General features: G+C 43.6%; 1 protein-coding gene across 5 annotated transcripts in view; it reads right to left on the bottom strand.

Annotated features, from left to right (window-relative positions):
• Positions 1-13,375, bottom strand: part of SRGAP2 (SLIT-ROBO Rho GTPase activating protein 2) — a 230,731-nt gene that overhangs the window by 81,761 nt on the left and 135,595 nt on the right. For all 5 annotated transcript variants that reach the window (XM_084853307.1, XM_084853309.1, XM_084853308.1 and 2 more), the window contains 2 exons: positions 6,763-6,978; positions 4,940-5,068 (listed from right to left, as the gene is read on the bottom strand). In XM_084853307.1, the coding sequence (XP_084709433.1) occupies positions 4,940-5,068; positions 6,763-6,978 (345 nt within the window). The remainder of the gene's footprint in view (positions 1-4,939; positions 5,069-6,762; positions 6,979-13,375) is intronic.

Raw genomic sequence — 13,375 nt, 5'->3', positions numbered from 1 at the left:
CTGTGGTGGTAATGGAGGTGAAGAAATTATATTTCACCACTATGTTTGCACCTGCATAGAGTTATCCAATGGAGCATTTTCAGATAATCAAAGGCCTATTACATTCTAGCTAATGAGAAGAAAATTTAGATTACACAATAGCCTGTTGTGATGAATTTGTGTCACACTTTGCAAATTAAAACGCTCGTATCTGTGCCGACATGGATGCAACTCTTAGTATGGGTACAGTTGTTGTAGCTTTGGCCCCTGCTTCTCCAGTTATAACAGATATTTTTCAATTTGTACAACCTGAGGGCAGGACCCTTGGAGAAGTCGTATCTATCGTGTGTGCTTGACCCTCTGCCCTTCCTGGCTTACAAAAAATGCCGGTGGGGGACTGGCTGAATGGGTAACGGTAGCCGTGATATAGGCTGTGCCTCCATCATGCCTACAGGAGATGGTGGCCTGTGTTTTAAAAAACCCTAAAATCACACCAGAGGTCACTGGTACTCCCTGAACCCAGGCTTAAAAGCCACTGTTGAATATATTTCAAAATGTGATTACAGCTTTACTCCCAATGCAGGGGATATAAACTCCTTTTCGCTTGAGATATTCAACTTGCTATAGAAATCTCTTTACTCCTGAGGTTACATACGTAGCTCAAAAACAGATTGAAGAATACTATATAGAAGTCCCTTTTCCTGTTGTGGGTTTGTCTAGATAGAGCAACCAAAATTAACTACCTCAGTATCCATCTTAGCAGTTCCCCACTGTAGTCTTCACCTACCTTGATAAAGGTTTGTGATGCCAACTTATTAGCTATTTGGCAGCTGAGCTCTACAGCTGAGCCACTACCACCCCTCCCCTGAACACACGCACTCTTTACCCAGCTAGTCAAACCCATTTTTCCAATACTGCAATATTTATTTAACATAAGGGATTAGCATTGGTCCAAAGAGTTTCAGCAAATTCAAAACCATCGGGGAATGTTTCAGTTGAATGATTGCATTAATACCTCCAGTTGTTCCTATTAACAATGAATCCAACATGCAGTGCTAGAAAAACCCAGTGTCTTTCACTGGTGTGGGTGGGCTTTTGCAATTTATGCCTTTTTAATTCTGAGTGGATGGCTTCTGCAGCAAGAATAACAGCATGGAGTAGTGAGGTCAAGCGAGTCAACTTTTGGTTTTTCACACATTTCAAACACTGCTTGAATACTGGCACCTCTTGGTATTTGGATTTACTTTTCCAAAACATTAGCCCTGAACTCTATATTTACTCTTACAACAGTTTTAAAGTGGGATCCGAATTCAAGGGCTCTAGCTTAGTAGTATAGCACATACCTTGCACCCAGAAGGTCCCAGGTTCAATTCCTGGCATCTCTAAGTAGAGCTGGGGGAAACCCCTGTCTGAAACCCTAGAGAGCACCTGTCAGTGAATGTAGATAATACTGAGCTACATGGACCAATGGTCTATCTATGTTCCTATGACTGGCATTCTTGTCATGGCTTGATTCACCTCAGTTAAATCTCACAACTTCCTCATGCTTCAGGGGCTACTCTTCACATTTAGCGACCACGGGATGATCAAACATTATGACATTAGGGATAATCTTCCGTGACCTTACCTATGAAAAGGTGTCAATACTTTTTGCAAACCCTTCCAAAAAACAGCACAATCCTAAGCATGTTTTTTCAGAAGTCAGTCCCTTGGAGTTCAGTGTGATTTAGCAGAGAGTAAGTCTGTGTAGGATTGAAGCCTAAAAGTGCAAAGTTACAAGCAAGCACAGTGAACCCTTTACATAATTAACTAGGTTCCTTGATTGTGACAATCTAGGAACTTAGAAGGAGGAGGTCTACTCATGTGAGCTTGCACTCTTAGGAACAAGTTATGCACTGCTTAAAAACTAAAGCTTTTGGCCTGGCATCTTTACATCGCAAGACAGCAGTGCCAGCAAAGCAGCCTTAGGACTCATAGGGAGAAGAGTTTTTCTGTAATCTGAATAAATCATGGTGCTTATCTCAGCTCCTTCAGATTACCTTTCTGTGTTTGAAAAAGAGCTAAGGATTTATTAAGGAAATCCAAATGGTCTCCAACAAGATTCCTCACAACATGTGCCTCAGGGAAGCATATTAATGCCAAATGGCACTAAAATGAAGAAGGAGAATAAACATTGGTAGCGATAGCTAGGATTTTTAAAGCACCCATATTTCATGGCATTTTATTATGAACACATCACACTTCTCCTTTGGCTTCCTGGTTTTAATACCCTAGTCCTTTTTTTTTAAACTGTCTGATCAAAAGGAGATATGGGAGGAGATATAAACTCCTCACTCCCTTCTGCACCAAATGTATCTACTGTTGGTTACCTTTGGCTCTATTCCCATTTCCATCTCTGTGCCTTTCGTCATGACTAGAAATAGCCTTCTATTTATTAATCAAGATCCTTCTCTCTCTGCATTCAAGTCCTTCCTCCATATACAGTTGCCTAATCAAGCCTCGCCTAAATAACCCAAGTCACACCTTATTCCTCCTGATGTATAAGTGACTTCAGTCCAGATTCTGGGCTACCAAACCCACTCTTCCCACGTTACTAGTCAAACTAACTGCTCCCTCATCCGTCATACATTTGGTTACTATGAGATCTAAGCCAGGGGTAGGCCTCTTGGTGCTCCCCAGATGTTTGGGACTACACCCCCATCACCCATGACTACTGGCCATGCTGGCTGGGACTGATGGGAGTTGTAGTCCAAAACATATGGAGGGCACCAGGTTGCCTACCCCTGCTCTAAGCCCTACAGATACAGATGTCACTTCTATATTTTGTACAGTGTCTACTATGTTGTGGGCATCATATAAATGTTAAACAGATAAGAATAGCAATAGCAGTACCAGTACCATATACAAGCTGAAAGGTGATTTTTCATAAGCAATCAACTTTGCACTTCCCAGACTAATATGTGGATTGGAACACAGTCCCTCTGGATTACACACTTCTCCAAATTTTGTGATGCAGTTCTCAGCTCAAACACTGGATACAAAGTTGTGTACTAGGGAAAGTTGTGTACAAAAATGCACAACTTTGCATTTAAGGAAAGTTACGTATTAAAATAAATGTGTGTCTGTGATTTGTGACTGAATACATGTGGAACTGACACAATATGTAAATAGACTGATTCATCCATCCCTAATGCTAGCTTTCTATGGACAGGGAGTTTTTCATAGGGTAGCAGTAAAACAGGACATTGCTAATTTGTAAGAGTCCCAGGAAAATTATATCACTTGCTCTCTCTTAACATGTAGACCTATTAGTTACCCAAATAATTACAGTGCAGATCTAATGCATCCCCCTGTAACTTTAAGAAAACTCATTATTCATTATTATTCACCTTATCATGCAACTGTTTGGGATGCCCTCTAGATGATTTAGATAAATGAGGCTATTAGAATCTTACGGACATTTAAGGCAAATTACAGACCAGATTTTTTGTTTAAATGTCATTTGCAACACCTTTGAAATCAATCAGATGCTAAGCCAACACATAAAAGCAAAAGAGCAGCAGAAAATACAAGGTATCAATGCAGCATCACTTTATACTATAATAGCAAAGCCACCTCCAAGACAAAACAGTTTTTCTAGTATTAATAGGCTTGCAGTTTAGAGCAAAACGAACAGTAAAGGCCTCAAATAAATACTAGAACTGTACAGACGTGAGCGTGACCTGTTTGATTTTATGACTGGCTGAATAACAAACAGTGTAGCACAAGCAACGAGGAGGAATGCATTTGCTTGTTTGGAGGCCCCTCTTTTCCCTCTCCCTCAACCAATTGCCCTCAGGGCTCCCCAGTGACTATTTTTAATCTCGATTACAGGATGCTATTACAGCTGCCATGAAGAAACGGAGAACAGCAGTGTCCAGCGGCAATCCCTGACTATGCCCAAGGAAGCAGCTCAATACAGTCAATGCATCAGTCCTGTTGGATGGAGTAGGGAACCCACACAACAGAGGACAACATTTTAGTTAACCGAGCTCTAAAAACGTAGATCTTTTCAGCATTCCAAAATGTAGTTATTTGGTTATTCGAGCATATAAAACAGTTCAATTTGTCCTGATAGGGTTTACGCAGTCACTGAGGTCCACAAGTGTGCTCACCACTTTTGCCATGGCAAGTGTTCTACCTCCACAAGGGCTGAGAAGCCCCATCGCTCCCTCTAGGTTGGAGTTGGGGAGAGGGCAGGAACCGTCCCTGAGATGTGGGCAGTCCAAGGCAACTACATGAAAGATCCCAGTAGGCGCCTTCTCCAGTTCCAAGCTGGAGAGGAAGGTTGAAACTTGCTATTTTGGTACTCAAAGCACTCAGCGCATCTCTGCTACTTCATGCCAAAAAAAAAGCCAAGCCCTTTTTCTGGCTCAGACGGAAAGACTGGAGATGGCATTTCTGGCACTTGCAGAGGCACTTCAAACGGTTCGGTTGCCCAGCACCAAAACAAGCCCTAATAGCTGGAAGACAGCACTGTCCCCGATTTTGCACAGAGGTGCAACATGAGGACCAAAAGTCCAATCCTAGGTGTGTCACCTTTGAAATAAGTCCCAATGAGCACAATGGGACTGACTCCCGGGGAAGTGTGCATGGGATTGCCCCCAACACATGCACGTGATGCTGAGGTGTAGACATGCCCTGGTTGCGCTGAAGAAAGGACAGCGTCCTGGGAACCACACATTTTGGCTCTGTCAGGAAGGCCAGCCCAAATGTTTGGGCCTCTGCTGAATCCGTTCAGTGCTCATACACAACTGTCAGTCTCATATAATTGAGTGAAACACACACTGAACATAGGTAGGAGAGAAACCTGAATTTACATGGATTTATGTCACTATGAAGGGCTAATGGAGGAGAAAGACATAATGGGGTTTGCAGAAGCAACATTCAATACAGGCAGCCCAAAAAACAGTACACTTACATCAATGAGATCAGACAGGTCATGGATATAATACTTGAACACAGATGCATTGGTGGCCTCCAGAGCCAGCAGATATTCATTTCTTGCCTTAATAGCTTTCAGTTTATTTTCTGTGTATTTTGCTTGGCGCTGAAAACAAAACAAAAGGGGTTTATTAAAAAGAGAGAGAAAGCAAGCAAGCAAGCAAGCAAGCAAGCAAGCAAAAGTATGGGTCTAGAAGAAAGAACACATGGCACAGTCAGGGTAATTATTCTACCACTCACAACATTCCTCACCCTTCAACCTGAGCTCTGTGAGACCTTTAATACTTTTAGGCAAATTAAATGCATCATATAGTATGTGAATCATAGAACTATTGGGTCATGGAGGCCCATGAAGATAATCTAGCCCAGAGATAGCAAATGGCAGCCCATCAGAATATCCAGCATATAAAATTAATCTGTCTAGTTGCACAAACCCATTTGCGTGTTGAAAATCCCTGCAGAGTGCTACTTGGCTCAGGTGCTGGCACCAAGGATTGACATAAGCAGCAGGCACCAAGGAGCCACGTGAGAGTCCCTGTTTGGTAGAGAAGGCCTGAGAGGACCAAACCAGCCAGATTCCCTGGAAAGATGTCAACTGGTCTTCCCCAAGAGAAAAAACCTCCCTAATTCAAACACATCACTTTTTAATCAACTGACTAAAGGCCAACTACCACATACATAACCTAATAAAGGGTTGTATCTGTCAGGATTCCCATTTTGCCCAGCTGAGAACTCCAATAGCCAAATCAACACTCAGACCAGTGGCTGCATTTTCAAGGCTTCAATTCCATTTACCCTAATGAGGCATACAGATGCAAATTGCTAGAGACTCACAGACTACAAAAGAAACAGCCTTCAGGGAGTTCAAAGGGAAACTATGAAAGTTGGTCTCCGTTTGGGAAAAAGGTGGCAAGCTCTCTTAACTTAAGGGGTGGGAGGGGAAGATCCCCCCCTCTCCTGTGACACCTCTGGGCGCAGCTGTTGATGCCGAACCAATCAGGCAGAGTGCCGAAGCTCAGCCCCTGTGATTTCCCGCTCGTGCCTGCGTCTGCGTCTTGCGCCTAAGAGTTCAGGTTGTTCTTCCCTCGCCTCCCCGTTTGCTATCCCTCCCAGGGATGGGGGGGGGGGCTCTCCATGCAGCTGTGCCTCTGAAGCCTGGGAAAGTTCCTCCCCCACATGTTGCAGCTCTTCCTCAGAATCTGAGCTACTCTGACACTCTATATGCTCAGAGGCAACCCTGACAGTATCTGATTGGTTGCATCCAGTGTTAGTCTAACTTTAATCCCATTCATTTCAATGCGTGTAACCTAAGTAAGACTAACACTGGATACAACCCAGTGCATCCTACTCTTGCGGTAATGGGAAGTGACTTCCCATCTCCTATCCAGCTTATTAACAGAGAACTTGGAGCTGTATCCATCTGTTCTTGAACCCATGGTTTTCTTTTACTTATACAAGTTGTGTAGATCTGAATATAAAGTGTCAAATCCTCAGCTAATATATAACAACTTTGCTAGAGCCAGAGTTTCAGCACAAAGCCACTATTCTACTGGTTTCCCAGGGGTAAGAAAAAGTGAATGAAATGCCAGTAGCAACTCCGGGAATAGCAAAAGGTAGGTCAAAATTCCAGATCCTGAGCCACTTAATCAGGTCAGTATTTCCACCATTTCCCCACTACTTAACAGCCTCCATAGATACTGCATTGCATGTTAGATCCATGGAGAAAAACTCAGCAGCTGCTGGGAAGGAAGAGAGCTTTGCTATTACCCAGCAATTAATCCCACCAAGCTGCTCACACACCTTCTCTTTCATTTTCTCAATCTTCTTGACTGAGCTCCGTCGGACATGTTTTTCTTCAAACTTGACACTAGAGGCTGAATCAGGGGAGCGTGGGGTTTGCTTATCCTCTTGCTTCACAGACTTGCCAATCTGCTTTTCTTCCTGCTTCTCTGCCTCTTTCAGCTTGCTCTGAGCACTGATACTGTCAGCATTGTACATGTGGTAGGTCTTCATCACCTGCAAAAGACAATCATCAGCAGTCAAGTGCTACCTCATTACTTGCCCAGATGGGAAGGACAGAATTTTACTCACATCTGTAAACATACAAGCTAGACAACCAATGCTCTTACTTTTTAATTGTGACTACAGAAATAGTTCTGCTAATCCATCAACATACTATTTTATCTGATTTGTGGAACTGCACAGACCTCAAAGGATCAGCACTTAGGCAGGTTTCAGAACACGTGAAACAGGTTTAACTTGTATAAAATGAAACAGCCTGCTGCTCAAAGTTAAAAAAAGGCCAAAAGAAAATAGCAAGGTGGGACCAGAAGCAAGAAATATACATATTTCTGTTTCCAGCTGGAATCTAAGAATGCAGTTAACAGTGGAACTAAGAAAATCAAAAGTGTCTATTTGGAAAAAAGTTATTTAAATATTATTCATTTTCCCCAATCCAACAGGAGGTATGCTGCTGCTGCTGCTGCTGAAGAAGTAGAAGAAGAATCTTCTTCTTCTTGAAAGGTGAATAGTTGTCAGGGGAAACACCCATTCTTCCTTGACCAAGTGCTAAATCCATCTGATCTGGGCAGTACAAGTGGCTGTATGTCCCTTGCAGGCTGACTCTGTGTGCAGATAAGAGGGGCAACCTTCCATATTTTTTGTTTTTTAAAGAAAGATTTTTGTTTCCTTGGGTTCCCTCCCACAGGGATGTTCCCTACAGTGCAGGTCCTCCAGCGTTCTGCAGCAACACCAACTGCTTCCTTTTTTCTTTGCAATCTGCTTGGCCACATGTTAAGACAAGTCAACTATAGCAGTTGAACCATCTGCTTTGCTTTCTCTTCATATTTACATTTGGTCGTTCTTTTGATTTTGGAGAGGCCAAGTATAGAATCATAGAATAGTAGGATTGGAAGGGGCCTACAAGGCCATCGAGTCCAACCCCCTGCTCAATGCAGGAATCCAAGTCAGAGCATCCCTGACAAATAGCTGTCCAGCCTTGTCTTGAATGCCTCCAGTGTGGGAGAGCCCACCACCTCCCTAGGGAATTGGGTCCATTGTCGTATTGCTCTAACAGTCAGGAAGTTTCTCCTGATGTTCAGCCGGAATCTGGCTTCCTGTAACTTGAGCCCATTATTCTGTGTCCTGCACTCTGGGATGATCAAGAAGAGATCCTGGCCTTCCTCTCTGTGACAGCCTTTATAGTACTTGAAGAGTGCTATCATATCTCTCCTCTTCTCAAAGCTAAACATGCCCTAAACAAGTATGACAGAGGTTGATAATCTCTAACCAGGGTATCAATCTACTCTGGACCTCTGCCATTGATATGCACATGCACTTCTTAGCCCCTCCTTACATTAACCCCTCCCTTGTATTGAATGTAACTTATGTCCTTGAATGGAGGGAAAGGATTACACCGATGACATATACATTAAGGTTTATTTATTGAAAATCGTTTTTGCCTTGCCTTTCCAAAGATTGTGCTCAAGATAGCTTACACACCAACATTTAAAATGGTAAAAAAAAAAAAAAAGAATGAAGAAGAAGAAGGTTGTGAGGTTCTCAAATATTCTTGTTATGGGCCCCCAAGAAGTACCTTAGATATTCAATACTAACTGGCTTGTAAACACACTCAGCAGAGAGCAGATCTCTGTTCCAGTCTTGAAATTCTGACACAAGCCAAACTCCTGCCTCCAGTCCTTTCAGTTTTCAGGCACAATGCCACTGAGTCTTGTTTCACCTCAGTTTGAACTTGACTATAATTTTTGTTAAGTGGGATATGTGCTCTCTTTCCTCCTCTAGCGATTAAGTAATGCTTCTTGGTTACAGAAAGAAGTGGCAGTTAAAAATGCAAGCCCAGTCAGTATTAAAGTGAGAGTTTCTGAATAATTTACATCCCAACTTGGAGCTATCATGTATGAATAGATTAAAAGGAGGCATTTAGAATAATAGCTTTAAGGAGGGCAGAGGAGTATTCTCTTCTTCAACCCCCACCTCTTGATGGAAGGAGACCTGGCACAAAACAAGGAAAATGATACGATCCTAGTTTTAAATGGCTTTAGACAGTTGAGGACGGTGTACCACAGGTGATTCCTAACTGTCTGCCAGTTTTGGTATCGTGGTCAAGGATAGTTTGAATCACATGAGGACCTGGAAGAGAAACATGGATACTATGAACACCACAAATGGATCCTGTCAGATGAGTGTGCTAATGTCAACATTTTCTTCTCCACTCACAATGCCACCTGGAGCAAGAGGAACACCACCTTGACAGTGGAAACTGATGAAGGACTCCAAGGGCAGAATCCAATGGGGTGCTTATGCCTCTGCCGATTCTCTTACATCCCGCTAATTCCCATCCGTAAGCGGCGCCCACCATTTGTGGAATGAAGATTTAGCACTTCTGGGACAACTGGAGATGAGTGAAAGTGCTCATTTCTGGAATAGGGCAGGTTGGTAGAACTTGCATAAGGGAGCTCTCCAAACCTGTCCCAATTGAGAAGCGAGAGTTTCCACTTGTTTCAGGGCAACGCTAAATCTCTGTTGGGCAAGTGGTGGGTCCCACCTGTGCAACGGAATTGGTGGGACCCACCACTTGCACAACAGAATCTGTGGGGCGCAAGACAATTGGTGGGGGAATAAGCGCCCCACTGAATTCCACCCCAAGAAGTGTGCCTTATTGTTGTAAAACCGAGCACAGGCAGATTAGACTCATGATCCACTTTCTCACACTGGCAATTGTCGAGTTCTCAGTCTGCAGACGCTGCTGCACCATCATCTTTCCGATAACTCCGTATGTTTGTTTTTAATTATTTGCTGCTAAACTATAGTTAAATGAAGAAAGGTAGTGTTCTGTTGGAAATGCCCCCTAAATCCATCGAGTAGGTGATGCACCCCTGCTTGTATATGGGTCCTTGAGCACATGGATGGTGGTGACAACAGCCTGACTGCAGAATCTGGGGATTATGCTGCATCTTTACAGGGAAGTGTCACTAAGCATGAGATAAACAGAGAAAAACCCCTGCCCCTCCAAAGGATGCCTGGGGCACCTTAACAAGGAAGACTGTGATAGAAGCTTTTGCGGGCTAGAACCAACTTTTGTTAGATGGACTCTGAATTTAGAAGGATAGTTAAATGATAAAGCACTTTAAGATACAACCCAGGAACTACTGTAATTGTAGAACCTCATTTCAAAGGGGCTTGCATAGGATGTGAACTATCAGGGGTTAGGTCACGAGTGCACAAACTGTGCCCCCCCTGGATCCCCCCCCCCGCTGCTGAATTTCTCCCCTGCCTGTACGCTCCCTCCTGCAGAGATCCTCATGCAGATTGCTCTTTTCCTGCTGCTGCTGCTAGCAGCAATGAAACAGCAGCACGTATCAGGGTCTCTGGGGTGTGTGTGTGTGTGTGTGTGTGTGTAAGAGAGTGTGCATGTGTGTGCATACATCTGTGCATGTACTCGCAGATCCGTTAGTGTGTACAGCCCCAATCCCCAGGGTAGCATCACATGTGGCCCTCAGTACCAAAAAGGCTGTGCACCCCTGGATTAAGTCGACTGCTCTAGCATACCATCACTGAAACAATATTTAACACAAGAATTCCCGAAAGAAAACAGTCCTGAAGCAGACTGCAAAAAAATACATTCTTCCTATCAGTAACAGAGGATCATTCAGCAGAGAGTTTAAATTTAAATACAAATCACCCCTCTCTCATTCTCTCTCTCTGCCAAGTATCTATATTCAAATTTCCATTGGGTTAAAGCTATTCTTTTATCCACGGAAGTGTGAAATGTGTTCCTTCCCTCCCAACCAAGCTCCCCCACAACCATGCCCCTCCTCAAATTGATTCACTTCCTTTTGAGATCATCTCTTTTCCAAAACAGCAACAGCTGACTAAACCTTTCCATATTGCCAGGGCACATTGCTCTTTCATAGGTAGATGTTTAGATTTCCTGTAACAATGTTAAAAGCTCAAAATTTCATGGGGCGGGGGGAGGAAGACTAGCAGCAAGTGCTTAAAAAAATGAACAATCACAAGATAAAGGGGCATCACTCTTCAAATGGCTGGGTCATGATCCACAAGTGGGTCACAAACTGCTACGATGAGGTACAACAGAGGTGCCCCCACTGTTCCCTTAAGTATTTTCTTCTTCTTTGCTATTGATCACCACAGAAGAAGCTGTATTGCAAAGGGGAAAGACATGCACCATGAGGGTTTAGAAACGTGAAGTGGTTGCCCTTCAGCACATGTATATACATCAACAGCTGATGCAAAAACAGCTGGACTCCATGATGTGATGTGGCTGTGCTGAATGAGGAGGGAACCAGCAGAAAGTCAAAGTGGGGGGGGGGAGAGGGAGAGAGAGAGGGTGGGGAAGGAAGGAAGGTAGGTAGGTAAGCTGGTCCCATGATGAAGGCTGTGGTTAAAGCTAAGTATCTGGCTTGGAAAGATCGTATACTACTGCCCTGGACCGAAAGGAGGTCAGATCAGTCCATCCTAAAGGAAATCAACCCTGACTGCTCATTGGAAGGACAGATACTGAAGCTGAAGCTCAAATATTTTGGCCCCCTAATGCGAAGAGAAAACTCCCTGGAAAAGACCCTGATGCTGGGAAAGATTGAAGGCAAAAGGAGAAGGGGACGGCAGAGGATGAGATGGCTAGATAGCATCACCGATGCAATGAAGATGAACTTCAGCACACTCTGGGAGAGAGCGGAGGACAGGAAGGCCTGGCGTGCTACGGTCCATGGGGTCACGAAGAGTCAGACACGACTTAGCAACAACAAAATATCCCTATTTTGGACTGGTCCAGGCCCAGGTCACAGAACCTTTTCTTAACTTCTAAAAGGTACACTGACATCTCATCACTTTGCTACTAGCGACAGGTCTGTACTATTCCTTTGCTGTTAGATGTTTACAGGGTAAAGGCAGTAAAGCCTCTTTCATCCCCTTGAACTATGAAGCGATTATGTCATAGATTTTAAAGAATGGAATTAAGGTCAACAATTATTTAATCCCTGCCTTGACTTTACGGAATACATACCCTATTTGCAATATGTCTGAAGGCTCAACAATGGAAATAGCAGTTTGTGAACAAATGCAATGGTTTTAAAACAGTTACAATAAAACAACCTTGGATGAACAAAGTCATGTTACAAGACATATGTAGTCAGCTGCAATGTGATATTCCAGTTTACACAAGCTGCCGTTGGCATGATTTTCAGATTCTAGAAAAGCTGCCCAACTTTAAATTTTTGTGAAACTGATTATCTTTAATGTATATTAATATGGCTAGGATTGCAGAGCAATTACAACTAAGACAAGATTCACCCCGGAAAAAGATGCAAGGCACTGCAAAGGATGCAAAGAATGCAGGTAAAAGGCATAAAATCAGCACGCCCACAAAATAGCACAATGTTTTATTATATTTTCTTCTACCATTTGTCAGAACCTGGTATTTAGATGTTGGCCATGGGCAAGAGAAGTGCACACACAACATAAGCACAATGGGCTATTCTCTCTCAGGAGGTGATGAAAACAACACAGTCTTGGTGCCTGCCTGACCTCCAGAGGCAGGGAGTTCCACAGAAAGGGGGCCACCACACTGAAGGCTCTTCTCCAAGTGGGTTCCAATCAGGCCATAGGTCCATGTGGAATCATCAGGAGCATGCAACCGAATAACCTCAGTGACTGGGCAGGTTAATAAGGGAGAAGGCGCTATGTCAAGTATCCTTGTCCCAAGTTGTTTAGGGCTTTATACACTAGTTGTTGGACTACAACTCCCATCAGCCCTAGCCAGCACAGTTAATAGTAAAGGATGATGGGAGGAGCTACAGTACAACAACAGTTGGAGGACCACACATTCCCCATCCCTTATGTACAGAAAACTCCTGTGTCAGAAAAGAATACATCCTGACCATATGTATATAATTCTTGTAGGTAAAAAATCATTGCCTCTTCGGGTAATGGCATACGGTATTCTTTTAAGGCAGGAGTGGGAAACACAAGGCCTGTGGAATACATGGGCCCCTGTGGTCATTTTTGTGCCCCCTGCCCCTGAATTTTCTGTGATGGTGGCCGCAGCAAAAAATGCACACCGTGATCTTGGAAGAAAACAAGGTGTGTGAGGAGCACGTGCTTTGTCTGGAAGCAGGATCGTGCTCCCAGAAGCTTCCCAGGAGCGCAATTCTGCTTGTAAACAAGGCATGCATTCCCAAGTGGCTCCCATGTGCTGCTTATAAACAAAACACGCACCAAATGTTGCTACAGCAAATGCAGCATTGTCAATTCTGTCAGCAGGAAGACAATGCCCCCACCCACCCACAGCAGTTGCTCACCCCTGTTTTAAGAGGACCCTATGTACATTTTCTGGTAAGTAAAATCCCCAAAATATTACCTTATCTAAATTAAGATA

The sequence above is a fragment of the Heloderma suspectum genome, chromosome 4 (genome assembly GCF_057233095.1).
Source record: "Heloderma suspectum isolate Gila_16-S chromosome 4, 16-S_ref, whole genome shotgun sequence".
Taxonomy (NCBI): Eukaryota; Metazoa; Chordata; class Lepidosauria; order Squamata; family Helodermatidae; genus Heloderma; species Heloderma suspectum.
The sequence above is the reverse complement of the archived record's forward strand: the minus strand, read 5'-3'. Positions and strand labels throughout refer to the sequence as shown.